Below are 27,886 nucleotides of genomic sequence, written 5' to 3'. Positions count from 1 at the left end.
TGCGCATCTAGGTATCAGCTATAACTTAGTCTGAATCGGACCATCTTGTCTTTTTTCCCTCTATCAGAATATCCAACCAAATCCAATTTATAAATAAGAGGGACACGAGCCCCATAGAGAGGAGATATCTCCACATGTAGTATATATACTTTTCCAACGCCGAGAGTACAGGACATAACCTGCGTTGACTCTAAACTGAACCACCGAAAACCGAGAGGGTAAAAACCAACGCTCATTCGTTTGCCAAACTCCTTTGTATCATGACGCGAGAAAGCAAAGGACAACCATCTCAAATCTCCTGCGAATCCAACGCCCACACCTCCCAATGCTGCAGAACCTCCCATCCTACCCGCCGCGCACGCCGTCTCCACGCGAAACCATCATCACTTAAGGTGTGCGAGCAGCCCCAGCCCTGAGAATCTTCACTTTCTTCGGGTCTATTGAGGGTATCTGGGCAGGCAGGCGGTGGCCTGGGCGTTTCGCTATCATCTCGATCGCGTGATCGTTTCCCTAATGTTGATGGCGGCACGCCGGGTCTTGTCCCGGGCGGATTCGGCCAAGAAGGGGCATGTGCTGTCTGTAGATCGGGTGACTTATGAGGTACGGCAGGCTGATATGGTGTGCTGAGCCCAACGCCATTGGTACCTTGCGTGGGAACAGGGCTCTCTGTGGTGGTCTCTGGGGATGCATTGTCGCCATTTGTTGGTAATGGGGACTCCTTGTTGAGCCCTAACGGGATAGGGGCTTTATAGAACTCCTTTAGCTCCCAGGCTTTCCAGCCCATGCTGATGACCTTCACGTTTCCGTAGACTTTCTTGTCGGCAAGGTCGTAACTCAACATCTCGGTCAGGATCGCGTCGTCGATGTCCACCACTTCTGTAAGAGTCTTGGCATTCGCGAAAGCATCTTGCGCCATTTTAATCGTATGAAACTTTACAGATGGGTACGACTTGATTGCAGAACTTGCAGGAGCATTTGAGGCCTGTCCGGAAGATTGGGGATGAGAAGCCGGAGCGCTTTCAACTTCCGGAGGAATGGTATTAGTAGACCCAGTGAATCCATACTGGAAAATTCAGTGGCAAGGGCGAGCTGTTCCAAATTCGGACAGCTATGGACGAGTCGCGCGACCATCCCGGTGGAGAGAGGCCATCTAGATGGAAGAAGGAGGTGGCGCAACGTCGCGCCATGGTTTGTAGTAACGTGTGAGAGGTAGATATCTCGCATGCTAGCCATAGCATTGAGCTGGCTAGCTGGGGAGGCAGAAGTAATAGGAGAGTTGGTTGTGGTTCCGCTGGGCGCACCAGACAAATGGTGTTCGGAGACCGGCGGCGTGAGCGCCGATGAGACCGCGCCTCCTCCAGGTCGTGGGGAATTGAGGAGGTCGCTTGATTCAGACGTAACATTGACGAAATATAGCCTCTCGAGGCCAGAGAAATTTCCAATAAACTCCGCGTTCCGCTTTGACACAGAGTCCATCCGAACGGATTTTATGCGGAGCTTGGCATGTGGGGGAACTGTCGGCCAACTGTTCTCGACGAACGTGTTGACCAGACTAGGGCCCTCAAGCCCGCTGAGAAATGTGACGTCTTCGACGGTAGTCGGGTCAAACGCGAAGTTGAAATCTTCCGTGTGGAAGGCATACAGATTCTGGAAAGACATCTTCTTAACCGCGAGGGGCTGCTTGCTTGCAATCAGCTTGCGGAAGTAATCATGCAGAGAGACACTAGGCTCGTGTGCATCTCGCATCCGTGGCGACCAATGTAATTTCAATTCGCGCAGTTTCCTACTTTTAGCAAGAAGAGTCGCAATATCGTCGGGGTAGCATAGCGGATCGATATCGGTGATTTTCAGACATCGCAAATGGGGCATACCCGGAATCACGAAAGTGGGCTGTGGATGACGACTGGACGGAAACCTGATAGTCAGGGACGTGAGCTTCGGCAGCTGTGTCAACCCTGTAAAAACAGTGTCGAGCATTTTGGTGTTCAGTTCCCAATGGAAGCTTTCCAAATTAGTCATGCGATCTATGGCAGCGCGGGCGGCGATGTTCAACAACATCGATGCGTCGGGCACCCGGCCAACTCGGGCATGCTCCTCCAGCTCGTGGTCCTTCCACTCCCCCCGTAGCGTCATCGATTGTACCAGCGTCGCATAAGATCGTGTAATAATTGCATTTAACCCCATCGTGAAGGGACTGGCGCTCCCGATCCCTTCTGGTTGTTCGTCGCGATAACGGATTTTGTCGTAGGAGGTCAGCGTCAGGCTGCGGTATAGCTGTGGCAACGCCATATAATTGAGGACCCGACATGTTCGACATAGCCGGGCGAGATCACCTGTGTCGTGAACCTACCAACCGTTAGATATTGGGAAATGAGATGTGTGGAGCTCTCTCACATGTGACACTATCTCCGCGATGAGGTTCAACGGGAGAACCATCAACTGGGCACCGCCGGGGGGTTCAGTAATACTCGCTCCAAACATATTTCGATTGACGGTCGCCATGATGCGACGTCCAAGGTAAGGTGTCACATAGGGATACAAAGAATACGGGGAAAGCCTCTTAGGCACCGGGATCGCGAGTTTCCGAGTGAAATTTCGTCTCCACTTTCGTAAGCCAGGATCAGTCGGTAAGCCACTCGATCACCCGTGGACAGCCAAGCAGAGATCACCAATAGTCACCACTATAAGTAGCCTATATATGGAGTACAGTGTAGTTATGGAGAAGTACCTAAATATGCAAATATTATATTCAATTCCAGAATTATAATGGGTATCTTTCTAAGGATGAACAGATTCCTAACACCTTTCCAATAATATCAAATCCGTACTCCATGAAAATGACCACACCAACTGTCAGAGGCCAAGTTGCTTAGCCCCATGCCCAAATCTGTTAGCCCGCACGCTATATCCACAGCCACGATCAGGCATGCAAAAAAAGTGGCCTAAGAAGAGTTCTGGCCATGCTGTTCGTTGAAAGGCCCGTGCCGGTGAGATTCGGCATCCATGGATGGCCGGCCGGTCTGTTCCGCTGACTCATCGTTTCTTTCTTCCGAGTATGTCGTATCTGTCCAGCTTTGTTGGTCGTAATTGGTGATATGGTTATCCAAATGAGTGACGTCCTCGTTGATCAGCGCCGCGGCTTCTGGATCATAATGTAGGACATAATCTCCGCCTCCTCGCTCCACGTCTGCCTCCGTCCATGGAGCCGACGCTTGTGGTCGAGAAGGAATCACCCGTACAGGTAGATTGGGACGATTGGAGGGTGTTTCGTGATGCTGAGCGGGTTCTATAGGCCGGCTCTCTCCCGGTGGCTGGGTGTCCTCCAGCAGTCGGTTTTGCGGTGACCATGTGTGCTGGCCGCGACGACGTGCTGGAATAACGGTTACTGGTAACGAGCCGTCGGCGTTCTGTGATCCAGTGCCCGGTCGGGTTTTCCGATGGAGAGAAAAGAAGTGATCGGCTCGAGACCGGGCAGCATTTGTCTCTGCCTCGGCCTCTTCTGCTGCAGCAGATGGCCTCTGTCCTGAGAACTCTTCTCCAGCTTGTGCCGATGCCACCTCTTTTGGCAGAGATGCACGTCGCCTCTTGAATGGATGCAGAAGAACGTGCCATCGCGGATCGGCTTGCACGATCTGCGGGGATTGTTCTCGGGTATTTTGAGCAGAAAGAGAATTACCATTCGTATCAGACGTATGTGGCTCCCCTTCCAGTTCCTTGGCTTCGTCCAATTCCTCCTCCTCGTGCATATTTGGCATTGCGACTGGAGGAGTAGGGCTAGCCACTGAATGATATCGGACATTGTACACAGTGCTTGCTGCACTAGCAGTATCAGCACGACTGATCGGTGTGATCACCGCTGGGGGTGGAGTGGGCCGGTTATCGTTTGGCCCCCGCGGAGCCGACGCAGCGGCTTGGTTATATGGTGGCTCCCCGGCTTTTTTATTTCTATTGCCGCGAGGCAATCCAGCTCGGGCTCGTAGAGGTCGATGGGCTAAACCCATCACACCGCCCCATCCAGACGATGCGCCATTGCCGCCACCTTGGTCGTGTCCTTGGGACGAGAAACGTGGCCAGTCAACTTCCTCGGACGGCGTGACTTCAAGCATTTCATCGCCGTCGAAAACCTCCCGCCCCAGAATCCCGTCTTTGGTTTCATCTCGTTCGAGCGCTTCAATTCGTTCCACCCACTCCCAAACCACGACACTGGCGGCGGCAGAGCCAACCCATCGAATATAGGTACCCCAGCCAGCAATTTCCGGCTTGGCAATATCCAAAACGAAAAAGACAACGGGGATCAAAATGGCGCATAGCGAGAGAAGAGCGACTAAGCAGATATTCCGCATCTTGGGGTGAAAAAACGCGTATCGGTGCTTAGATATCGAGTAGAAAATCACCCAAGCGGCATAGAGAAGGTTAAGCGACAACTCGAACAAGTAGCTCAGAGCAGGGATGGCATCCTCGTATAGCCTGGGACGTGTCGGAGAGTTCCTCGCCCAGAAATTATCCAAAATACTGAAAGTCGTATCCAGCACAATCAACGCAAACCCAGCCCATTTGATCATAACTTTTTCCTTATGTCGCGGAAACAATCGAATCAGCGTCTGAACCTGGGCAAGCCACAGAAACGTGCTGGATATGACGCGCACGATGCGAATTTCCAGTCCGTCAATAACCTCCTGGGAAAGCGCCTCCGCATCGGAAAACCCATACTCATATTGCCGCTCAGCGACTCGGAAGGAATCGACCGTGGCGATAGTCAGCGAGATTGCAACCAAGATCGCAGCCACTTTCTGTAGCCATGGTCGTCCACCGACTCCAACCACCGACGAGTTCCCGCTATATGAGCCGCTGATCATCCCATGGCGGCCGAGGAAATTGGCGCCACCGCCGGGCCCGCCGACGTAGAATGTGCGCGGGGTAATAAGAAGGATGATGACGAGTAGATAGCTAACGACGGTAGCACAGCCGATGGCGTATAGCTGGGGGGTAATGGAGGAATAAAAGGGGTCGCGGGTATCGAGGACGGCGGAGATGTGAACCTCATCGGTTGGGGAACCTGTGCAGACAGGCTCGAAGATGGCGTTTTCAGTGAGGGTAATAGCATATGACTTGTTGAGATATACGAGTCCTATAAAGCATTGCAACTCGCGATTAGACACAGTTCCAGAAGGAGCGTTCCGACTAATGTCCGCGACCGGCGGCCTGCAGCCCAGCCCAACGGCCAATGTGTCGAAGAAAAGGGGAGACCACGTACCATTACTAGGCAAGACAACAGGTGTACACCCGGGCGAATAAACCTTCGTCGTAGTTGGTGTTGGATTTGCCCAGATCTGGCGGGGAAGCAAGTGGAAGTCATTTTCCATGATCAGACTCGATATGAACGGCGCTGAAATCGCCGTCCCTGGAAGTGTTCATATACTGCGCAGTTCCACCGGTGCGCCCGTATCACAGCCCTTCACAGGCTAGACTTCCATCCTTGACTCTGATCGCGTACGGATGTTGCGAGATCGAAGGCCGGGGGGCGATTAATGTTGAGAATTGGAGGAATAGCGACGGCGGTGTGAGGATTTTTGGGGCCACGAGACGAGAGATATTTTTCTGTTTTGTGCCACTATGAGAGAGAAGAGAAGATCAGAAGATCAGGAAGATAATGTACGGAGTACAAAAGAGGAAGCAATTAAGGTGCCCAGGTGGAAATCTGGATGCTCTATTCCAGGCTCGGCATTGGCTTCTCCACAAAATTCCTGACGCTAATCGCCACGCTACTGTCTTGCTACTGTTTGGTCTAAAGCTCCTTTTCCATATGTTGTATCTCACAATTTCACCATATATGCATGCCCCATTATATTGATATGTCTAATCTCAGCTAAGTCAAGGGCCAAAATTTCACAATGTCAACTCGCCGATCGAAAATTTAACATATCTATCGTCCATGTATCACATCGCTCTTCGCTGTACAACCGTTCATCACACGTAGGGATCGCCGATATCCCATGGGTACTATCTCGTCAAGAGATTTACGCCTGAGCGGCGAAACCAAGGCGAGGCCTTCCGCGTCGAAAACGACGTACTGGCTCTTGAGGAAGATATCACCGAAGATGGAGAAGCCAATGCCAGAGTTGCTCTGGATACCACCGAAGCAGCTGGAGCTACCAGTCGAAACAGGAGCGTACTTGATGTGCTTGCCAGGAACAACGGCATCGTAGCTACCAATGGTCACAGTGAAGTCAGGCAGATCGGCGTCGCAAGGGAAGGCATAGCCACCAGCAGAGATGTCGTTCTTGGCACCGTCAACCTTCTTGTAGTAGTCGGAGACAACGCTGTCATCGAGCAGGAGGAGGGTAGTTCCAGTGTCTATAATTCAAGATATCAGTCGTGCGAAACAAGACATGGATTTCCACACAAGGAAAGATGCAACTCACCAGCAATGCCCTCGATAGAGGGCCCAGCAGAACCAGTGCCGATCTTGTAGCTGTCGGCGGTGAAGGACCAGAAGCCCTGGGAGTTGTCAACGTCGGTGTAGGTCAGAGACCCGGTGAACTTCTTCTTGTCAATGTAGCCAAAGTCGTAGGTGCCAGGGGCGCCGTGCTTGAGAGTCACAGCGAACAACGGCTTGTCAAGATCGGACTTGACGGTGTCGAAGAAAGTTGTCTGGGGCTTGGGGCTGACGGTGTTGATGGAGCTGAAAGCCAGACCCAGCAGGCCATCGTTGCTCTTGTCCTGTACGAACTGCTCGCTGATCTTCTTGGCAGCCTCAACTGCTTGGCCAGTGGCCTTGACTCCACCAACGGTGACGGTGTCTTTGTAGACATCACCACTGGCACCGCTGCCATCGCCGTATGAAATCGACCAGCTAGCACCTGCCAGCTTCTTACCGGAGCTGCTAACGTCGTAGACGTCGTGGCCCTTCTGCTCCGCAGAGCTGAGCTCGGTAGAGAAGACCCAGCTATATAAATTGTCAGTTCTTGCTCTAGCCAGTCATGTTATCCCAACCAACATACAGGTCAGCAGAACCAGTGTCGAAGTCCAGGTTCAAGGTAGACTCGCCAATCTTGACGGGGGTGAGGTACTCGACATCGTTGTCCTCAGGCGTGGTAATGGCAGAACCGCTCACGGCAGCAGCGTGAACGTTGGCTGGCACAGTAGCACCATACTTGGCCAGTGCATTAGCGTACACACCGGGCAAGTTGACAGTCCTGGTACCAGTAGCAGTCTTCTGCACCTGGTTCACACTGAAGCCCTGACGGGGGCTCTTGACCGGCACAGCCGCAGCTGAGACAACGGCCGAAAAGCAAGCGAGAGAGGCGGTAACTTTGCTGAAGACAACCATAATGATGGTTCTATAGAAGAATGAACAGATCTAATGCGAACGAAGGCGATGCAGGAGAGGATGGATTCCATAAACAGCTGGAGGCAAGACCTCCTTTATAGCTTTTCTGATCCATACTATGAGCCGGCGTCCGAGAGTCCAAGGCATCAACAGGGCTGTCTATCGCAACATTCAGGGGAAGGTGATAATACTCTTCTAGGAAGTAAAAATGACGATCCTGCAAAATGCACTCATGTCGAGGGAAACTTGGAGATCGTCACGGACGCCATCAGCTATCCAGGATAGCGCGACGGAGTCCGCCAAGCAGGCGATTGGGGGGTCAAGCCCAAGCCCGGAAAGGACATAGTGACAGGGTCGATGGTATCAAATAGACGTGATAGGACTAGCGCAGCCAGCGCACGGGGGCACAAGCACAATGCCCAGGGAGCTTGGTTGTGACAAGCAATCTAAGACGCAGAATGAAGAAGTCCGGCCAAGACGAGGCGTTGTCTTGGGAGCACTGCGTCTTGGTAGTCATTGGGTGAAGACTGGTCGATCGCCATACTTGGCCATCCTTGTGTAATAGTATAATAGACTGCCATTGGGTTAACCGATAGATACTCCGAGAGTATATTAGATTGTCTTTTTGCATGCCAGAGTCTGCATGAAGTGATTGTTCATTTCAGTCGAGACTTAAAGGGCCCTGACGATCATTAGCCGTTATCTCCACGTCAGCCAATCATCTGCTCGAAAGTGCAACAAGGTCACATCGTTCCATTGGAGTAATTTAGAGGCTTCGATGAGAGACATTCAGTGGGGTGAACCTTTTCGGTTCAATCTGACTAGAAAGGTTGTCTCCGGGATTATTCTAGCCCTGCTAGCTCTCAATGCAACTAGAACAGTTATAATCTCCGACGGGGATCCGTTCCTGCATTGCATGCTCTACCAATCCCTGCAAGGAACATCAATGTCAACTCCACGAAGTCAAACGATGTCACCCTTCACGGAGGAAGACCGAAGAGTGCTTATCGCCTGCACCGAAGGCATCGAAGGATCTAGCGGCCGTCGATATGGCGATCGGTTCATCATGAGATCGGCAGTACAACAATCAGCATACCTTAATTGGCAGAGATAATTACTGTGCATGCCATCAAAGGCATTGTTGCTTGCAGTCTACGAATTGGGTCTCCAGGGCTCAATAGTCGCTTATTCACCCTGACAGTGATGAACTACCTAGGTAGACACAGTAACCAAATGCGGCAATGATCTTTACTATATTTACACCATTTCTCAAGCTTAAGCATCTCACATCGTCAGAACTATTATGAAGTCAAAGCCACCCGAAAGCTTCAACGTCCGCGGTCCAAGAGATGCCCAGGTGAAATATCATGTGAAAGTCAGCCCTAGAGATCAACAGTACTTAATCCTACTTAATCCTGCATGAAACTAGAGACCCCGCTCATAACATGCCGACGGACACCGCCGGATAATTATATTCGCAATGATAGCACCATATGAACATATTGACATGCACTTGTCAAACCATCAAGTAATCGGTTTCAGGCAAATTGCGCCAAATGATGTACGGAGCACGGAGTAAAGAGCCGAGAAATAAGAAACGCCGTGCAGTTCACACAGGGGTATATAATTTCAAGCATCAGGCAAATGAATATGGGGGAAAAGGTACAGAACAATGAGGTTAGACTCCAGAAAAAGCCAAAATCAAAGCAAAACGTAAGACTCAAAAGAAAACCAAACTATTCGTAATCATCATTATTTTTCGTCACAGGTACTGAGACGATAACCCGGCCCCAGTCTCACCCTCGCCGTTAGTGTTTCCATCGTACCCCTCATTGAGGAGTACCTCGAGCATGTCAAACTCGCCAAGCATGGGTCCAGTCCCACCAAGACCCTGGTCAACAACTCCCGTAGAGCTGTTGAAGAATTGATCAAGAGGCAGAGCAAACCAATCCGGAAGCGCGCCGGAGGTAGAGTGCTGGCTGTCGCCCATAGATTGTGATGAGGCGACATGGTTTGGCGATGATCTGTCCATATCATTGGGGAATGTTGAGTTTGAGTCGTAGTAGTTGTGGTACACAGACGGCGGAGGCGGCATGAATGATACGTTGAGATTGGATGAGTTGATCGGCTGGGCAGGGATATTCGCCAGCGGATCATGCCCCGACACCATCGGGTGACCGGTGCTAGGAGTGTCCACATATCCTAGGCCCGGCCCGCCTGGCGTCGTATCATGACCCTGGTTAGCGGGCCAGGGTGTACTCGGGCCGTCACGACGACTCGAGTGCTCGCGCGATGGTGAATGAGGCCGAGAGCCTGTGACCGAGGTGCGATCATGTCCCTCTCCATCTGCGCCCCGATCGTGCGGTGCAAAGCGCAAAAACCGCGTCCGGATGCTGCTGGTGAGAAGCTCGAGAAGCCGGGCTACCGTGTTGCTGAGGTGCACGTCATCCACAACATAATTGCGCAGTGCCTCCACTGTCCGGTCCTGCAGGTCTAAGGAAACTCGCACATCGTCTTCCCTGGCACCCAGTGTGAAAGTCTACGGTGAAGGTTAGTATTATGTTTGCCAGGATTTCTGCCAGAAAACATACCTTCAAGATGAAGATCATTCCAGACAAGATTCGGAAAAACGTTCGAATGGGTGCATGTCTGAGACGACCTTCGGGGACGAGGCCTTCCAATACTGTCTGTAAAATCTTGCGTGAGGAATCGATGACTTCCTGGATATAATGCTCATTGACACGGTAGAGTTCATTCAACGTTTGGAACCAGCTACTGCTGTTGTTGGACGGCCCCGATCCGGTTTGGCCATTCTGGGTCTGAGCGGACTCATTGGACATTGTAGTCCACCGATCGACTACCGCTTGTAGAGCGAGGGAATTGATATAGAGACCTGATTCCATGTTAGTTATTATCCTTCAGCGAATCCAACTGTGTCGACTTACGGGTGTACTCAAGCTCAATCAGCAAAACGCTCCGCATGGCCGGTGAGACTTCTTTCTGTTAGCTTTCCTATTCACACCCAACGCACAATTGACTTACGATTAACACTGTCCAGCTGCTGTCGGAACTCCCGTAGGTACGGTAGGAAGCGGTCGATCTGCTCACGATATCTCCCAGTCCTGATCAAATCCATCGTCTGATCACTGGATGCAAACAACAAATGATTGGCTTGATAAACAATTTTCGAAATGCTGATCCAGCAATCCTGCATCCGATCGAGATTGGCATCAGCATCCTTTGCGTCAGCGGACGTCGGCGTGATGTCCTGTCCCCATTGAGGCAACGGGAGCATAGAAGGGATCCCTAGACGTCCACTACTATGCGTAATAAACACAAGAATCAAACGCCGTAGTCGACGTTTCCGTGTTTGCTCGATTGGCGACTCATTGACCGCCTTGGCATCTCCTTTGGGGTCGAAGACGCCGAGTTCAAAAGCCAGAGCTTGCGCTGTACTCAGCAGCATCCATGACATCCGGTCCGATCGCCAAGCCGGTTCCAGCCATTTCTGGAATGCGACCCTTCCCTCTGAGCCTTTGTTAGTATGCTCACCGTCGTGGTCCATATGGTAGTCGGCCCGACTGTGTGTCTGGGGGTCTATATCCAAAAGAGAATTTTCGTCGTCGCCCGGTGGAAAGTGCAGGTTTCGTGGGTGCCACTCTGTAAGAAGTAGCATAGCTTCTACAGTGCCCAACGATCTCAACTGCCCACCAACACTACCTTTGCCTGACATTGATGAACTCAAATCAAGTGATCGAGGTCGTCCAATGCCCGATGTTCCAGGGTCAAATTTCTCTTGGCCCCAGAATAGACGTTCTATCATGCTGCGTAGATATGCCCAGAGACGGTCGTGGATATAGAACGCTCGCGTAGTAGCACCGTCGCCCTTGGGTTTCAGGTGCCTAGACGCGATAGTGAGGATTGTAACCGCCAATACCGGCTCATCGGTAAGCAATGTGCGGTGCGTAGAGGGATGAGAAAAGTCGGGGATTACAACAGGGCTCATCGGCGCGAGGTGTTCATAGTAGTACCCCACATAATCCATGCCCTCCTCCACTGTAAGCCAACCCGCACGGACGAATCGCAATCGCGACCAGGCTCGGATGGCATCAAGACATGCCGGCTCTGGAGGAGGGTTGTTGACTGGGCTTTCTCTTTGGGGACCGGGATCTGCAATCTGGGGATCTACCGGCCCTGAAGCACCAGCCGGATAGTATGTAGACCCGCCCAGAGACATTCCTGATCGAGGTGTCCGCACAAAAGACCCACCCAAGCTTCGAGGCGAGCTACCTTGTGGTAGAGGTGAAGGCCCCGAGTTGAAAGACGAGACTGACTGCCGCGCAGCAAGCCGATTCTCGAGGCTCTGGCGGTTGAGGTCCTCTGTCCTACCCGCAGCCTCAGAGAGAAGATGCAAAGCGTCGTGGGTGTTTGTGATCGCAGGCGACAGCAACTCCACCGCAGTGCGATTCATCATCGGAGGCCCTCCATAGCTAGGTGGCGCGGGGCGTTCGCTGACGGGATATGTGGGAGCTCGTGAGGTCGGCACACTAGGCGTGTAACGCGGGGCTAGAGGTGCTGGAGTTGCATGGGATGCAGAAGGGGCCTCGGACCATCTCTGTTGGGCAATCATGGCTTCATGCTCGAACTGAGGTGGATCGGCAGGCGCAAATGGCTGACCTTCGACTGGAGTTTCATTCTTGGCCACCTCCCCAATCATCATTCGCTTGTCGCGATGGAGGATCGCCGCTGCCTCCACTTCATCTTCCCCAGTATCGGAGGTCTTGCGCTTTCGTCGAGTTGCTGAAAATTCACATCGTTTACTTTCGCGACGACATCGAACACAGGGTGGGGGGCGAGGATTATCGACACCTGCATTTTTTGGGATCAGTCCACAGAATCATGAAAGGGAATGGGGTGGTGCCATACTTCCTAGGTCACACTTGACCTTGCGTTTGCGACATGGATCACAAGCCTGATACCCTCGGCGATGGTGTACATCAGACTCCGACTTGCTGTATGTACTATTATTGTCCCCCATTTCGTTGGATAAGAATGATGGGGAAAATCCCGACACAAAGCGATGGAAAGCGAGATAAGCGTTGAAAGGCGGTGGGGGTGTTCTTACTCCGACTACTCGGACAAAAGCACGAGAGCAGACGGACAATTGAGAGAATAAATGGGATTGCACTTTTGAAATTATCGAAAAGGATTTCTCGGTCAAATCGATCAAGATATCAATTGAAGTCAGAGTTTGCTCCTAGTCACTGGACTAGGTAGTTTCCATTGTATAATGAGAACTCTGCGGGGTAACGGAATCTAGGGGGATATATATACGGTAGTATCGAGTCCCATATCCTGTATCCTATATTCTATATCCTATATAACATCTGCACTCCATTATTTTGCAAAGTAGATTTTCATTATAATTACAAGAGAATATGAGAGCTCAACTCCGATGTCCACGATGTAAATGTACAATGCTTCTAAAGCCAAGAAAAGGACAAAAAAACCCGGGGGCCAGTCTAGAATTGGTGCCAAGGTTCACTTGAATTGAATATTCAACCGTCCGCAATCCTCTATATTAAGAAAGAAACATTGACGGCAAGGACTATTTCACCCTGTGTGAGGCGAGGTTGACGTTCATCCGGGACATTGACTCCCAAGCTTTGCGTGGCTGCACAAGCTCACCAGATGCAGCACTCTCCGTGCTACCACGTCGTGATAGATTAGGAGTAGACCGCCCAGCAACAAGAGCTCGGACGCCACCAGCTTTACGGGCGGGAATCACCGAATCACCGGAAGTAAGAACGTAAAGGAGGTACTTGAGGTTGGGAAGAGTGTGTCGGATATCCAAGACGCGCAGTCCTTGTTTGATGAGGACGTATTCAATGTCTTTGTTGAGAAGGAAGACCGCGTACTCAAATCGATACTGGACACTCACCGGGTAGAGGGGGTAGGTGCGTTGTGGAAGTGATGCAGAGATGGGGTCTTGTATGAACGAAGTAGAACCGTTTGCGTTGATCGGATATGGGAGAGGCACCGACAAATAGAATGACAACAGATAGACCAAATGAGCAGCATGTCCCAATGCAGCTGCGACTACCTCACGGTCGATATCCTCGAAAGTCGAGTTTGGGAGGGCCAGCCCCGCGATGGTGAATGCCAGGGGTTTATCAGGGATGGGCTCAATAGGGTAGATCGTGAGAAGATCTTCAGCAATCCGCCGAATTTGGCCCTTGGTGTCCTCCTCATTTCGGTCAAGCAATTGCTCGCTGGAAACCAACCTCTCCTGAGCCTCGGGAAGATGACTGCGTGTCTTTTCCTGAGCACTACGGCCTTGTTCCATTGCTTCTTTCCGGGCTTTGATACTCGCAATGAGCTCCTCTTTGCGTCTGACTGCGGTGCGGACTCGTTTGCGCTCCAAGGCGACATACTGCTTGGTAAGGACAAGCTTTTCCTGTGCCACAGCTGCCTCACTCGCTACATTCAGTGAGCGCTCGTTCTGTTGTAGAATTGAGCTAATCTGAGCTTCCAATTTTTCCCTGGTTGCCAACGCATCCTGTACACATTCGTCCAAATTGGCCAATTTCATCAGAGCGTCATACGACGAGGATGACAAGGCGCTACCCTCTGCAGCGGCCTTCTGTCCTGCAGCCTGAAGTGATGTTTCAACCAGCGGAAGATCAGTGAGGTTGGAGTACACACCGTCTGGGAAATGGAAAAGGATCGAGTTCGCAGGAAGTGGTTGGTGGAAGCTCTCCAATGTCTTTCCCAAAAACTGCAATGACCGTAAATGGAGCCGTAGTTCAACTAGTAGAATAGACTCAGACATTTCACCAGTCTTTGTCCAGAGCCTCAGAGTCAACTCGTCCATTCGAGAGACGTATGGGCCACATAGATTCAAGTCGAAAGATCGGAAACTCGGGTTGTTTGCACGGTCGACCGTTTCGCTAATATACACCGGCTCGTCAAACCCGTCGCAATGAATTGAGAAGAATGTATCCGCCATGCGGCTATTTGTGATATCTTCTAGTTTGACCTGCCGAGTTCGAGGATTGGGGTCATTCCAGAAAAGGGTACTTCTCCGACGCGACGAACGCATCGCGGGCTCCTTTACATTGTCATGCTGGCTCGAGTGCGACTTGAGATCAGTGAAGGATCGCGAGGGCTGCAAGGTGTGGTTTTCGGTCTGCGACTGGATCTTTGAGGGTGTCTGTAAGGTATTCGGGATATCGTCATCATCAATAGTCTTGCCGCGAGCTCGAGTCGGCGGAGGCGTTACAACCAAGTTGCGTATAGAAACTCCCTGGAGATGCCGAAGCCTACGGTTCTAATGGCTTGTCAGCATCTGTCATCACCGCGTCCTTTTTCTTTTCGTGTTCTCTTTCATTTTCCATACATACCCATGCATAGAGCCATGGCCTCTCTCTGCGGGCACCTATATCATGCTCCGTGTCCTTATCCATTACGCCAGCGCTGCAGGGGAGCGCGGTGTTTAAGCAGTGCGTCGCAGAAGGATCAGATCGCTCATATTAATAAAAACAGTAGATACGCAAGTGGCAGTTGGAAGCAATTGAATTGGCGAGAAGAGAAACCGTAGTGAGCTGATAAGGCATGATGCGGAGAGCAAGCGCCAAGACCTCAGCGTTCCCCGTCAAAAAATCGACCTCCCGTCTCTCTCGATCAACACCGTCTGGCGCCTCCCACCAATGCAATAAACCCGCACCTCTCACTACGCCAATTCTTCCCAGATCGACTGTACGCAGCCTTCGGTCCGGCCGCAATGGCCTCCAACATAAAGTCTTTCCAGAAAGTGCTGGATTCAACAGCACTTGCGGCCACGAAATTCATCCGCCGACCACCGATTGATCCGAAAACACCAATTCAAGGAAAGCCCCGAGTACCGGGCTCGAATGCATTTAAAGATCACCAGGACAAAGAAGGTCGACGGTTACAGAAGGCCTTGAACTCTATCAGTCATGGCAAGAACATCTTCGTGTACAGCAACATCCGCACGAAACAGGTCGTGTACTCATTGACTCGCTATCTGGAGGTGAGTGTTTTTTTTCTTCCCTCTTCCGGTGTGGACTATGAAACCTCCGGTCTCCAGCAAAACCCCCACACTGCCGTATCCCTCCAGCCTGTCATCGCAATTTTCCTAACCCGTCCGACCTCTAGAAAAACAACCTCCTCAAGCAATGTGTCAACCATGGCAAGAAGACCATTCCCGCTACAGTCCGCAAGGATATGTGGGTGCCATACTTTTCCGTGCACTTCAAGGAGGCGCAAGTCGGACTGAACGTTTATAACCACCTGCGGCAATTCGCGCTGCTGCGCCAGCTCTCCCCGCCGAAGGAAATGATCACCGTGACAAAAGAATATCTCGATTCGAAGCGGCCCGTAGACCTGCGGGACCAGAAGCAATGGGACAAGGAAAACATGGGAAGAGTGGGCCAGATCATGATGAAGAAGGAGCGTGCTTACGCCCTCATGAACCAGAGGGCCACCGCGATTGCCGACGTTGCTTTCGTTCTGCAGAAACACAGGGACCATATCTTGGAGGGTGTACCAGAGAGCTCTAAGTCTGGATACAAGACCGTCAAGGCCCGTAGGCGCAGACGTGCGGCTCTCCTGAAGGAGGCTGAGCAGGCTAAAGAGCGTGCGGGCCAGGTTGCGTCGCTCGAGGAGCAGCTGCAGGTTGAGATCACTGCGGATCACAGCGCACCACAGGAGCAGTCTGTCAAGATCTTGTGGCAGGATCCGTACGATGCGCAGTGCGCGAAGAACTGGCCGGGTTACATTGAGCACGGTCAGCTGCGCTGGACTCGGAACCACTTGATTGGCCAGGAGGACTTCCCGGTCCCTAGCGAGGACATCATTGCCGATGGTTCGTTTGAGCAGGCGTAGACATTTGGCGTCATTGAGGTTCTTCTCTCCTGTCCGTCGCTCATTCCAGGGCAAGACGGGACGTTTTGTGTATGTTGATATCCATTTCCCTCTGGTTTGGGTCTGATGGTTGGTGCTTTTTGTATTTTCTCTCTTGTCTTTCTGTCTAGCTTATCCTAGCATTCATAAATTGTACTTTTAGATATATCAAATCACAAGAAGGTACGGCCACCTCTTGAGTGGTCTCTTCTTTTGACATCTTTTCTAGGGTCCTATGTCTCTTTCTTGGTATCATCGTCTGTTAGATGCACAGAGGATATATAGCAAAAATACACTCCCTAAATACGGCATCCAACCAAGTATTTACTTCATAACGGACAAAAAGCGACTGTTAATTCTAAGACTAAACCATATCTATTGCACCGTCACCATCATCACCCTACAGCAGAATGAAGCGGATACATCAGGTAGATACACACAGTGCCATGTCTTCGGTTTAAATAAGCATTGGATGGAAAACAACAGAGCCTAATTTCATCGAGGCCAAATTCAGGACAAATATCCTAATAATAGAAAGACTTATGCTAACAAAGGACATCAAGACCACCAAGTCTGATCCCGTAATAAACAAAAGGTTGAAAAATGAGGCCAACGGGCAACCAGTGTGCACCATTGACGCCAATGTGCAATGAAATAAGTAAGCGACAGGATGGAAAACTCCCGAAGATATTCCGGGTCGGGTACACTGCTCCCAGAAGCACCAGAGGTAGATAGTAGACGAAAAGAAAGAAATGCACACGTTCTATCAATTCGTTTTCACAACTTCAGAATGTGGTGATTCGGCTTCATAAGATGTCGTAAAATCACTGAGTCAAGCTCGACGGGTTATCCGGGCTCCTATTCGGACTCAGAATGTCCACAGAGGGAAGATCGTCACTCTCTTTGATTGACATCTCAGGCCCGGGTTCTTGCTTGTGATTATTACTGGCCATTCTCTGAAGAGTCTCTTCATTGGCCTTCTCTGCCGCTGCCGGATCATCTGCAAGACCGGAAGAGACGATGCTCTGTTGTGCTTGCTCGACAATCTTATCGGCCTCACTCACACCCCCGGCCACCTTGGTGTGCGGATCCCCATCCACTCCTATCAGTTCCGTATTGTTGTTCACAAGGTCCTTGACACGGTTGGAGTCAAGGCGGATCACCATGCAAGACAGGTTGTCGGTGCTGAACCGTGCAAGTGCATGGTCAACAAGAATCTTTGAGGCCTGTTGAGCATCTTGGACATTCCGAATTAGATCGACAGATTCCTGGTCACTGCAGACGTCCCAGAGCTATTAGAGTATAATTAGCTTTCCTGTATCATCAACATCGAGTTAACCTCAACTTACACCATCGCAGGCCAAGATGATAAACTCATCAGCATCTGGCTGGATCACTGTCTCTGTTGTGTAGGGATGCCCGGTCACAAGGTCTTTCAAGTATGCATCGCCCAAGGCACGGGTGACGGCCAGAACCCCATTCACGCGGTTGTTCAGAATTAGCCCACCAGCGTTGGCAACTCTCCTCCCTTCATTCTCATCGCTACCTTTATGGTCATAAGACAAACGAAGTGCTTTCCCATTACGACATAATACAATGCGTGCATCACCAACGTTGGCTGTGTACAAAACCCGTTGCCGAATAGCCTTGTCCTGCAATTTCGGCAAGGCACTGGAGGCGCCCGGGGTAGCTTGAGTCGGGGTTTCGATATTCTCTGAATTCGTGTCCGCTTTCGTCGCCGCGGCAGAGGCCGGGCCAAGGGCAGAAGAACCGGTGGCCGACTGTGAGTTGGGTACACGATCTTCCCACCGAAGCACGGCAGTGACAGCCGTACACCCGGAGTTCTTGACGGGCAATTTCTCCAATTGCTGGTCCACACTGGTAAAAGTCTGATCGAGCAGTTCTGGGACGGGAGTGCTAGGACTTCTGCGCATGATTTCCTCGAGAATCAAATGCAACTTCTTTCCACACCACTCTGCGGCAAAGGTGCCAGCATGCCCATCGAAAATTGCGAAATAGCCATTGTCTGTTTCTACAACGGAAGATGAATCCTCTGATGACTGCGACGGGCTGGCTTTAGGGGAAGTAGCACCATTTACCTCTGTTGCAGTCGGGGCAGGGGTGCCCAGGAAATTGTAGAGATAGGCATGTGTATCCTCCATTGTCCGGCGACATTTGCGATTCCGATCTTCGGTAACACCAACGCGGAAGGATGACCGAGCAGTCGGTGCGGATTCACCGGCGGAGTTGTTGAACGACCCTTGAGGGACGCTGAGAGCTGGGTCCATCTTTCCAAGCTTCTGTAGCGGGCTTTCCGCGATCGAGGGGCTGGTACTGATCGCAGAACTATCCCGGCCGTTCAAGCTCAAGGAGCTTTTTGCGTTACTGAAGAAGTTGGCCGCTTTGACGACGGTACTACTCCTGCGCTTCTTCTCGCCAGCGGTACCCTGTTCTTCACTTTGTCGACGGTTGAAAAATCCAGCGCTAGGCGGGGAGAACCTCTTCTCACGTGGACTGGTACCGATTGTATCCGTTTGGAGGGTCAAGGGGTTGGTGTCGAGGCCAACCTCTGGGAGTGTGTCTACTCTGTCTTTGGGTGGGCTCGAGGAGCCACTGAACATTCTGCCCAGTAACCCACCCTGCGAAGAAAAACTGCGGCGCTTATTTCCTGCCAGCTTGATTGTATCCCTTCAAGAGGAATTGGTGGACCGGGGGTGGATGGTTTAGTGGTGGGCGGGGCGAACACGGAGGGGGCGCGAGGCTGACGTAGGAGTCGGTAGGTCGAGGTGGAGGTGAAGGTGGGAGGAATTGGGCTGTAAGTGCTGAATAAATCAGCGATGAGTATTTCCTTGGGAGCGAAAAGGTGCCCGAAATGAGAGATAAGACAAAGTATAGGAGGAAGATGGTTTAGGCAGTGAGCGGCACAAACGTGTAATTGGGGGGTTCATAGTAGGATCACGAGGGGAAGGCGGTTCTCTCTTCCAAAACATGAGACATGAAACACAAATGAGGAAAAAAAGACCAATCAGAACAATTCAAATATATGAAACTCATCGATCCTCCGAACAGGTTCAATGCACATTTGCACCATTGCCCATGTATAGCGCGTCCGATGGTTTCAACGCTTCCCGCCAGACAGGGAAATCGGTATCAAATGAAATAGAGAAGAAGACTAGACTTACTAGTGAAGATAGAATGGGATTGTGAGTAAAGATTGAAAGGCGAAAGGTGGAAGGTGAAAGAGGAAAATCACCAAATCACCAAATCACCTCTGACGGCTCACGCGGCACTGGGCGGAGAGAGCCAAGACTATCGGGGAAATCTTAGATCTGATATATGGGGTATGGCATGGGCTTCATATATTTCGTTTCATAGATTGTATGGGATGAATACAATTCTATCTAGGTACTTAGGTAGTCATTGAGAGCTGCGAGAGCATATCCTCCCATGTTCTCCCATATCCTCTCCGCATTTGGTCGATGACGCTATGATCATTGTTTCGGCTTATCTTGCCACTTTCATCTCTGCCATATGGCATGTACGACATGGAACAGCTACTAACTCCCATACATGTTTCATTTTCATCAGATCTATGTGGCCTGTATAAACTCTGCTTCATCTCCCATCGACTGCGGCAATATTCGAGTCCTTTTTGAGAAGGACATTCTGGTCGGAAATCATCGCACCAGAGTTTTAAATGGACCTTTATCAATTGATAAAGATGTCCATCGTTCCGTAAATTTTTATTCTCGAGTTTTCGAAAAGAGGCATCTAGCAACGAACTTTCTCGACCTTGGGACAATCATTGGCTGAATCAACGGCGTCATTTCTTTCGCTCATAAGATGCCTAATATGCACCTCTGGGAAGCTCTCAAAGTATAATGCTGTATCTAATATAGTGTCAAGGCTCATTAAATACACTTGAGGCAGTGATCCTTATTGAATAAGTTCGCACAGGCATCGAAAGAGGTATAGATGCAATTGTCCTTGATATAAACCTTGGAAACTAATGTTAAAATATCCAAGTCGAACTTCACCGTCCTACGCACTATATCAATATATTCCCAAGCCGCAAGTCCAATCATTTTCTGCGGACCGTCTTGGTCTTTCATAATAACTCGACTGCATATCAGGATCTACATCCAGGCTGTGTCAATACCCGGGGTTTCGCGTGGGGGCCGAGCCTCCTTTCGCCCTCTCTCTTCTCCCCACGCTGTTCTTTTTGGGTGAAATGGGGCTTCCTTTCGACATTCTCACATAGCACCTATGTCATAATAACAAAGCAGAGTCCGTCTTGATTTTCTCTTCGCAGCAAATTATCATGTCACACTGCGGCTATGACTGCTCAGCAGAGCCCCTTCCTTTGTACCCCGACAGTGATATTACTGGCATCGGAATAGTGACCAACTATATCGCGACTGCAAGCATTGCGGTTTTGATCATTATGATATATTATCTTGGAATATTTCAACCAAGTCATGACCCTTTCGACAGGGGTGATCAAGGCGATTCATTTCGTCCTAACCCAGTGGACGAGATATTCCTACGAGCAGTACGGTGGGCACCAAAACACATTCTAAGACAGACTCTCAAATCCCGCCGATCGAGCCCCTATGCCAGTATTCGGCTTCAACAGACTTCCATCAAGGTAAGTTCATTTGTCCCCTATTCTCCCGGATCTCTTGGTTATATTGAGACAGCACTGGTATTAACATGCCGCAAGTGTCTTCTAGCGATGAGCGACCTCCAAATCGTAACGGGGTTCTCGATCCTGATCAGTGGATTCGCACAACTTCATTGCGGCCTTTCAGGCTATCACTGGGTTTTCATTATCAAACTCGCTTGGTTCTCAAGTCTGACCCATTTGTCATGTCTGACCGTATTGCGCAGTCACCTCTATAGATTCGGTGCTGAGCGTTTACTGCGGCTACTTGCTATGGGTGGGCTTGCCACGTTATTGATCGTTGGATACTTATCGACAGGAAAGAGTGAGAGGGAATACGCTTATTTTCGGTTGAGCAGTCCCGCGATTTGCCAGTTATGGCCTTCTCCAGACCTGTCGGGGGGCGATATCACGTTTTGGTCGGCGCTGGTTTCTGTCATTTTGATTGGTGTTGCGTTTTTCTCTCGGGTCATCAAACTACACAAAGCTCTCTCCGTAGGTGTCTTTGGTCGCGCTAGAATGTGGCTCAGCATTCGAGCACGGCGAGTCTTGCGCATTGTCTTTAACTGGGCCTGTAAAGAGCGACATCCTCACAGCCTCAGACGCTCCGTTTGCTACCGTCCCCTGTTGGCTGTTTTTTTAACTGCGCGTTTGGTCTGCGACGGATGGAGCTCAATCTTATTCGAGGTAAGCTGCCTATTACTTCACCGTTGCTGTCTCCTGCTGAGGTCATATCTAACTTGGGACAGGTGATTTGGTTACTTGTCGCTTTCGGTTGGGGTATGGTACGTATACTATGGGATCTGAGTCAGGAAGGAAGTCTTGTAGGCCATTGGACATTTGGTCAGGTTGTAGCCGTCGTGTTACTCGCAGCCCCGTTTATTACAATGATGCAATACTTCAATAAAGGTAAGCATGTGCTTTTAGGTACGCCCTCTACTACCAGTCTAACGAACCGCAGACACTATATACAGTCCCACAGGAGGCTTAGAGAATGATTTCAACCGACCTGCCTTATACGAACCTCAACCAACACGCACTTTGACACCATTGTCAATGGACCAAGGCTCAATTGATCCGGAAAGCCCCGATGGTGGCTGGGACTCATATACAGATACCTTAACAACAGGTGTTTGTTATGCTGTCTGTTCATTCCTTATATGGAGCGGCCTTGTACTTTCTATGTCCAGAGGCACAAGCCCACTATATGGACTCATTAGGGTTGCCTATGGAGTTCCCCTTACACTTATCCTTGCATTCATTGCAATTTATGGGGTTATCTTGTTCTCACTGCTTATTAGAGCCGTCTTATTCAAAGGTAACCGGTGGCTTCGTTTTCTGCTACAATTCGTGAATACTTTCCTTTTTATGCTCTCTACATTCATTTTCTACATTGCATCCGGAAACGTCATATCCGCTTCACCACATATTGCTGCTGTTGGGCTATACATTATGGTGGCTCTTGCGCACAGGCTGTTTTGTAGATGAGCGCCATGCCTGCTAATGTACATTGAAATGCAAAATATGACCGAATCCTTCTTGACTGACGTTAGGCGTTTAATTCCGGTGATTAGAAATGACAAAGCACAGCCAGGATAATGGGTCATATTGTGCTCCAATTCCATTCCATATCTGCTCATAATATGCGCTGTGTAGTCACAAACTCTAAATAATTTTTACAGCAGGCAGTTCGACAACCACGACCTGGTGAATGCCTGGCGAATGGCCTGCACAGTATGTCAATGCTTTCAACCGTAAGCCCACATATTGACTGGATTTATCCCTCCGTCATGGCCATGATCTGCCGATGAATGCACGCCGCCTGATCAAGCGCTGTCTGAAAAACTAACGGCGAGGTCATCTCCCGCTCCTTCATTGAAGTCAGTGCGATCTTGGTCTGCATCAGATTAAAGTCGATGCGTTTGAGGAGTAGTTGATCGTGGGGTCTCTGCATGTCGGAGACGGTGATAGAGACCAGCAGGCCACAGACCTCGAGGACCTTGAAATTGGCCGCGATCACCAGCGCCAGCAGAGCGGGATCGAGCGACTTTTTGGGACAGGGCGGCGGATTCTCACTGACGAAGGCTGCGCACAAGTCGCAGAGGACATCAATTGCGCGGAGAATGAGGACGAGATGTTGTGTAAGGGCTGACCGCTGGTCAATTCCCTTTCAGCATGTCGGCTGCTTGATCGAGCTCACCGCATTTTTCTAGCAGTGTTGCAAACGAGACCGAGGTTTGATCCCACCGGTCCCAGTCGACGCTTCTGGTGTCCCCATAACGCGGGAATGACCCTGGCCAAGGGGGTAAATCCTAGGAAAGAGACTTGCTCCACTTGAGTCGGATAATGATCCCGTCAGCGGACCGCACGATAGCCCGCTTTCGCTGTTGCCATTGCTTTGGGGCTGGGGCTGAAAACCAACGTTGTCATTGGTCGAGAAATAATCGGGAATAATAGTGGGGTGGGAAGAGGGAGCGCTCGTAAAAGTTTGCAAGTCGGCAGGCAAAGAGACGTCGCTGGTGGGTAAAGCATTGTTCATAAAGGATGGCAGTGTTGAAGTCGTATGCCACTCATGGTCATGAGATAGCTCAGTCACCTCGTTGTCTGTTGGAGGGTCTGGAAGAGGAGGGGTGGTGTGTCGACTCGAGAGGGTGCTTGATAAGGTTCGACTGCCCCTCCGGGGACGACCAGCCTTGTGCCTGGGTAGAAAGTAACATTGGCGCCGGGAGGTCATACAGGCCTGACAAGATCCTCCATGAGGAGGGATCAGGCAGCGAATCTTACGCTCATGACATGGTTCGCATGCGCTGCGCACAATGGGTAACATCTTGCAAAACTTTGTTATCATGTAATGCTGACATTCCTTGCTCTTATATCAGCTTATAGCCTGAAGCTTAGATGCTATGATCTCGCGCATTTTCGGAGTGGCGCTGCTACTAGTTCCAGACCGACAAATGAAGAGACAGGAGAGGTAATGCAGGGACGGCCCCCAACCTTTTCTTCAAGACTATTTAGGCGATTACAATTCCCCGTTAGGAAGTCTGTGTAAAAAAAAAAAACAAGGTGGTTACATATGTAATCTTGGACTTCAGCCAATCTCTTACAGAGAAATAAAGAGAAATCTGCTACTCCCTGTACCTACATAAGTAGATACCTTGGTATGCCTATGGAGGTATCTACCTATGTACTCTGTACTCCGTACTGAATAGAAGAAATCCAACATTTGACCGGGCCTTCCAAGGTTGGAAAATGATCAGAAGTGGCGGCGCGGCCCGTTTGATCGCACCAATCAAAGGGTTTGACAGTTGGCCGATACCGCAGATACGGGCCCAGGCACGGGAATATTGGGGGCGATTTGCATTGGCTCCGACTTTATCTGGTCCGCTTTTATCTTCATGGCTTTGTCCCTCTTCTTCCCTCATTCAATCTCCCCACCATGGAACATATTCGACAAACCTTTGCCAAATGCCAGAGAGAAGGCCGTCCGGCACTGGTAACCTATGTGACGGCCGGCTTTCCTCGTGTGGAGGAAACTAGGGACATTTTGCTGGGCATGCAGGCCGGAGGGGCTGGTGAGTCACTTCCGCAACAATTGAGAACATTTAAACTAAAATTTGTACAGACATTATTGAACTCGGTCTACCTTTCACCGATCCCATTGCAGATGGCCCGACCATTCAAAAATCCAATTTGAAGGCGCTCGAAAATGGTGTTACCATCTCGTCGATGTTGGACATGGTCCGCGATGCCCGCCGGAATGGGCTCAAGACGCCCGTGCTCTTCATGGGCTATTACAACCCGATATTGCGCTACGGGGAGTCCAAACTCCTCGCAGATTGCAAAGCGGTAGGAGTCAATGGCTTCATCGTCGTTGATCTCCCTCTGAAGGAGGCAATTCGATTCCGCGAAGGCTGTATGAAGACCGGGTATGTAACTGAAAGCACCAAGAGCTGATGGTCGATGCTGACCGTCTTGAAACCGACAGCCTCTCTTACGTCCCATTAATCGCACCCTCTACTACGGAGGAGCGCATGAAGACCCTCTGTAAAATGGCCGACTCCTTCATCTACCTTGTCTCTCGCATGGGCGTAACCGGCGCCACTGGAACTCTCAATTCGGAACTCCCTACTCTCATCAAGCGCGTTAAGGACCTCTCGGGCAATGTTCCCGTGGCGGTTGGCTTTGGTATCAGCACACGCGAGCATTTCCTGAGCGTGACCTCCATTGCCGACGGCGCCGTCATCGGAAGTCAAGTGATTACGGTCCTAAATGATGCCCCAGCTGGCCATGCCGCGCAAGTAATCGAGAACTATTGCTCGCAGATCACGCAGCGAAAGGTAGCTCGGGATGCCTCGGTCGCTGCAGCCCACCAATCGCCGGAGGCGAGTGCGCCCAGCTCGGCTGTCGAGGAAGAGGCAGCTGCTACTACTGATGGCTTGGGGCGATTTGGTACTTTTGGCGGTCAGTATGCTCCGGAGGCCTTGATTACCTGTCTGGATGAATTGGATGCCGGCTTCCAAGCTGCACTGAATGATCCGACTTTCTGGGCCGAGTTGAAATCATACTATCCCTACATGGGTCGTCCATCCAGCCTACACCTAGCCAAGCGGCTGACTGAGCACGCTGGCGGGGCGAACATTTGGCTGAAGCGCGAGGATTTGAACCACACAGGATCTCACAAGATTAATAATGCCTTGGGTCAGATTCTCATTGCTCGTCGGCTCGGCAAGACAGAGATCATCGCCGAGACGGGAGCAGGCCAACACGGCGTCGCCACCGCTACTGTCTGCGCCAAATTCGGTATGAAATGTACCATTTACATGGGTGCGGAGGATGTCCGTCGACAGGCATTGAATGTCTTCCGGATTCGCTTGTTAGGTGCTACCGTTATCCCTGTCGAGTCGGGATCGCGTACCCTCCGGGATGCGGTGAACGAAGCTTTCCGCGCGTGGATTGTTCGCCTGGATACTACGCATTACATTATCGGCTCGGCCATTGGACCCCACCCCTTCCCGACCATGGTTCGCACGTTCCAGAGTGTGATCGGTGAGGAGACCAAGGCCCAGCTGCGGGACCTAGGCAAGAGCCCTGACGCCGTGATCGCTTGTGTAGGAGGTGGCTCGAACGCAACGGGAATGTTTTATCCTTTCTCTGATGACCCGTCTGTCCAGCTGGTTGGCGTGGAAGCTAGTGGAGATGGTCTAGAAACGGCGCGGCATTCAGCCACGCTAAGTGGTGGCTCTGTGGGAGTTCTGCATGGTGTTCGGACGTATGTCCTTCAGGATGAACATGGCCAGATCTCCAACACTCATTCTGTCTCTGCGGGACTCGATTACCCGGGAGTCGGACCGGAGCTGGCGAATTGGAAGAAGACTAGCCGGGCGAAATTCCTCTCGGCCACTGATGCACAGGCCCTACAAGGCTTCCGACTGCTGAGCCAGCTTGAAGGCATTATCCCCGCATTGGAGACTTCCCACGCGGTGTGGGGCGCTATCGAGACGGCCAAGGAGCTGGGACCTAACAAGAATCTCGTCTTGTGCTTGAGTGGTCGTGGGGATAAAGATGTGCAGAGCGTAGCCGATGAGTTGCCCAACCTCGGACCTCAGATCGGGTGGGACTTGCGGTTTTGAACAAAGCGCTTAGCTCGGACTGAAAAAAAGTAAACGATGAATGACATTGGATTCCGAACTACAAAGTATAAACTAGTTTCACTCCACTGACATCTCCCTTTCGTAGACGATCCAGTCCCTTCAGAACACCCTCTAATCCGGATCCCACTTCGGCCGGATGATTCTGGATCTTCTTCGCCTCGAGGAGCCTCGAAGTCAGCTTCATAAAGTCCCCAACGAAACGGGCATCCTCGGGGCACCCGGGGTAGTAATTGTCCCACTTTTGGAAGGATTCGCCCAGAGCTGTATAAGACATGGTGAACCCAGCCTCGATGTCAGTCCGGGGAAGAGCCCCGACGGTAAACAGACCGCAGTATTGAATTTTCCTGTCTGGGGACGAGGGAGCCAAAGCCTCGCAGCATTTGATGATAGATTCACCGGTCGTGATGCAGTCGAGCACGATGCAGAGCTTGTCGTCTGTCAAGGCGCGAATGTCTTTGGCGACCGTCGGGGAATGGTGATCCAGAATATAGTCTGCCCCTCGTTCTCGGACCAGTGAGAAATTATGGGGCGAGCAGGTGGTGATTACTTTGAATCCAGACCTAAGACTTTGTCAGAAAAAAGGGGGAAAAATCAAAGACCGGAGCGACGAGATGAAGGAGTTCCATACAATTTGGCGAATTGGATGGCCAGTGTTCCTGTCGCAGTACTGCCCCCATAAATCAAAATTGGCTCCGTAGCAGCCCCAGCTGTCGGGGTCATTGACGCCGATGGCAATGGCAGTTTCAACTGCTGGTACATTCCTTGCGCGACGGTGGTGATGCCTACGGCCAGAGTAGCCCCGTCCTCAAACGACATCCAGTCGGGCAATTTGATGTTGATGTGTGCCTTGACCGCAATGAACTCGGCAAATGAGCCATCCGAGAGATTCTCTCCGTTACCTGAGGGGCATTAGAAGATGGATGGATCCCAAATGGAGAGGATAGGAGAAAATACGTACAGCCATGATTGAATCCAGCTACGCGATCACCAATCTGGAGTCCATGGGCAGGGTCAACGTCCGATCCTATTTCTTCGATGATGCCTGCGTAGTCACATCCTGCAGTCGCTCCCTTGATGGAAATGAAATCAATGTGTTTCCAGTCAGTGGGATTTAGGGCGACTGCCATGGTCTTGATCAGTACGCAGTCCCCCGCCAGCTCGGGCATGGGGGCTTTGGTCGTAATTTTGGCCCGCCGGGAACCGACAATCTTAATGGCTTTCATCTTAGGATATGCTTAGTTGTCCAGAGGAGGGAAGAAGAATGGATTCTGCGAAGAAAAAATTGGGGGGTCGACTGGTCTTTATACAGAGTCCTAC

The 27,886-nt window shown here is 51.0% G+C and overlaps 11 protein-coding genes across 11 annotated transcripts; 3 read left to right on the top strand and 8 right to left on the bottom strand.

Annotated features, from left to right (window-relative positions):
* Nucleotides 1-289: 289 nt before the first annotated feature.
* Nucleotides 290-2,502, bottom strand: N7519_005576 (uncharacterized protein; the record flags this gene model as incomplete). The annotated part of the gene is made up of 3 exons (XM_057292352.1): nt 290-1,023; nt 1,065-2,346; nt 2,395-2,502. 3 exons carry the CDS (start codon nt 2,500-2,502, stop codon nt 290-292), a joined length of 2,124 nt encoding a protein of 707 aa, XP_057147163.1.
* Nucleotides 2,503-2,942: 440 nt separating this feature from the next.
* N7519_005575 (PalH/RIM21 family protein) lies at nt 2,943-5,363 on the bottom strand (the record flags this gene model as incomplete). Its single annotated transcript, XM_057292351.1, has 1 exon — nt 2,943-5,363. The coding sequence occupies one exon, from the start codon at nt 5,361-5,363 to the stop codon at nt 2,943-2,945; it is 2,421 nt and encodes an 806-aa protein (XP_057147162.1).
* Nucleotides 5,364-5,923: 560 nt separating this feature from the next.
* On the bottom strand, nt 5,924-7,330 carry N7519_005574 (pepsin-like aspartic protease; the record flags this gene model as incomplete). The annotated part of the gene is made up of 3 exons (XM_057292350.1): nt 5,924-6,354; nt 6,423-6,946; nt 7,002-7,330. The coding sequence occupies 3 exons, from the start codon at nt 7,328-7,330 to the stop codon at nt 5,924-5,926; spliced, it is 1,284 nt and encodes a 427-aa protein (XP_057147161.1).
* A 1,762-nt stretch (nt 7,331-9,092) lies between these two features.
* N7519_005573 (Zn(II)2Cys6 transcription factor domain-containing protein) lies at nt 9,093-12,368 on the bottom strand (the record flags this gene model as incomplete). Its single annotated transcript, XM_057292349.1, has 5 exons — nt 9,093-9,869; nt 9,922-10,223; nt 10,276-10,323; nt 10,373-12,199; nt 12,257-12,368. The coding sequence occupies 5 exons, from the start codon at nt 12,366-12,368 to the stop codon at nt 9,093-9,095; spliced, it is 3,066 nt and encodes a 1,021-aa protein (XP_057147160.1).
* Nucleotides 12,369-12,938: 570 nt separating this feature from the next.
* On the bottom strand, nt 12,939-14,796 carry N7519_005572 (putative UV radiation resistance protein (UVRAG); the record flags this gene model as incomplete). Its single annotated transcript, XM_057292348.1, has 2 exons — nt 12,939-14,660; nt 14,734-14,796. 2 exons carry the CDS (start codon nt 14,794-14,796, stop codon nt 12,939-12,941), a joined length of 1,785 nt encoding a protein of 594 aa, XP_057147159.1.
* Nucleotides 14,797-15,113: 317 nt separating this feature from the next.
* On the top strand, nt 15,114-16,237 carry N7519_005571 (mitochondrial 54S ribosomal protein mL67; the record flags this gene model as incomplete). Its single annotated transcript, XM_057292347.1, has 2 exons — nt 15,114-15,383; nt 15,509-16,237. The coding sequence occupies 2 exons, from the start codon at nt 15,114-15,116 to the stop codon at nt 16,235-16,237; spliced, it is 999 nt and encodes a 332-aa protein (XP_057147158.1).
* Nucleotides 16,238-17,079: 842 nt separating this feature from the next.
* ptcG (type 2C protein phosphatase PTC1) lies at nt 17,080-18,876 on the bottom strand (the record flags this gene model as incomplete). The annotated part of the gene is made up of 2 exons (XM_057292346.1): nt 17,080-17,547; nt 17,605-18,876. The coding sequence occupies 2 exons, from the start codon at nt 18,874-18,876 to the stop codon at nt 17,080-17,082; spliced, it is 1,740 nt and encodes a 579-aa protein (XP_057147157.1).
* Nucleotides 18,877-20,868: 1,992 nt separating this feature from the next.
* N7519_005569 (uncharacterized protein) lies at nt 20,869-21,157 on the top strand (the record flags this gene model as incomplete). The annotated part of the gene is made up of 2 exons (XM_057292345.1): nt 20,869-20,903; nt 20,989-21,157. 2 exons carry the CDS (start codon nt 20,869-20,871, stop codon nt 21,155-21,157), a joined length of 204 nt encoding a protein of 67 aa, XP_057147156.1.
* A 1,538-nt stretch (nt 21,158-22,695) lies between these two features.
* Nucleotides 22,696-23,745, bottom strand: N7519_005568 (Zn(II)2Cys6 transcription factor domain-containing protein; the record flags this gene model as incomplete). Its single annotated transcript, XM_057292344.1, has 2 exons — nt 22,696-23,066; nt 23,145-23,745. The coding sequence occupies 2 exons, from the start codon at nt 23,743-23,745 to the stop codon at nt 22,696-22,698; spliced, it is 972 nt and encodes a 323-aa protein (XP_057147155.1).
* A 422-nt stretch (nt 23,746-24,167) lies between these two features.
* N7519_005567 (uncharacterized protein) lies at nt 24,168-26,548 on the top strand (the record flags this gene model as incomplete). Its single annotated transcript, XM_057292343.1, has 4 exons — nt 24,168-24,192; nt 24,224-24,490; nt 24,541-24,844; nt 24,904-26,548. The coding sequence occupies 4 exons, from the start codon at nt 24,168-24,170 to the stop codon at nt 26,546-26,548; spliced, it is 2,241 nt and encodes a 746-aa protein (XP_057147154.1).
* A 58-nt stretch (nt 26,549-26,606) lies between these two features.
* On the bottom strand, nt 26,607-27,792 carry N7519_005566 (zinc-binding alcohol dehydrogenase family protein; the record flags this gene model as incomplete). Its single annotated transcript, XM_057292342.1, has 3 exons — nt 26,607-27,129; nt 27,198-27,468; nt 27,528-27,792. The coding sequence occupies 3 exons, from the start codon at nt 27,790-27,792 to the stop codon at nt 26,607-26,609; spliced, it is 1,059 nt and encodes a 352-aa protein (XP_057147153.1).
* Nucleotides 27,793-27,886: the final 94 nt, after the last annotated feature.

Source organism: Penicillium mononematosum (assembly GCF_028829835.1).
Source record: "Penicillium mononematosum strain IBT 11891 chromosome Unknown utg000003l:1.0-8172316.0:1.0-8177699.0, whole genome shotgun sequence".
NCBI lineage: Eukaryota > Fungi > Ascomycota > Eurotiomycetes > Eurotiales > Aspergillaceae > Penicillium > Penicillium mononematosum.
Note: the sequence above shows the minus strand (reverse complement) of the source record. Positions and strands in the feature narration are given on the sequence as shown.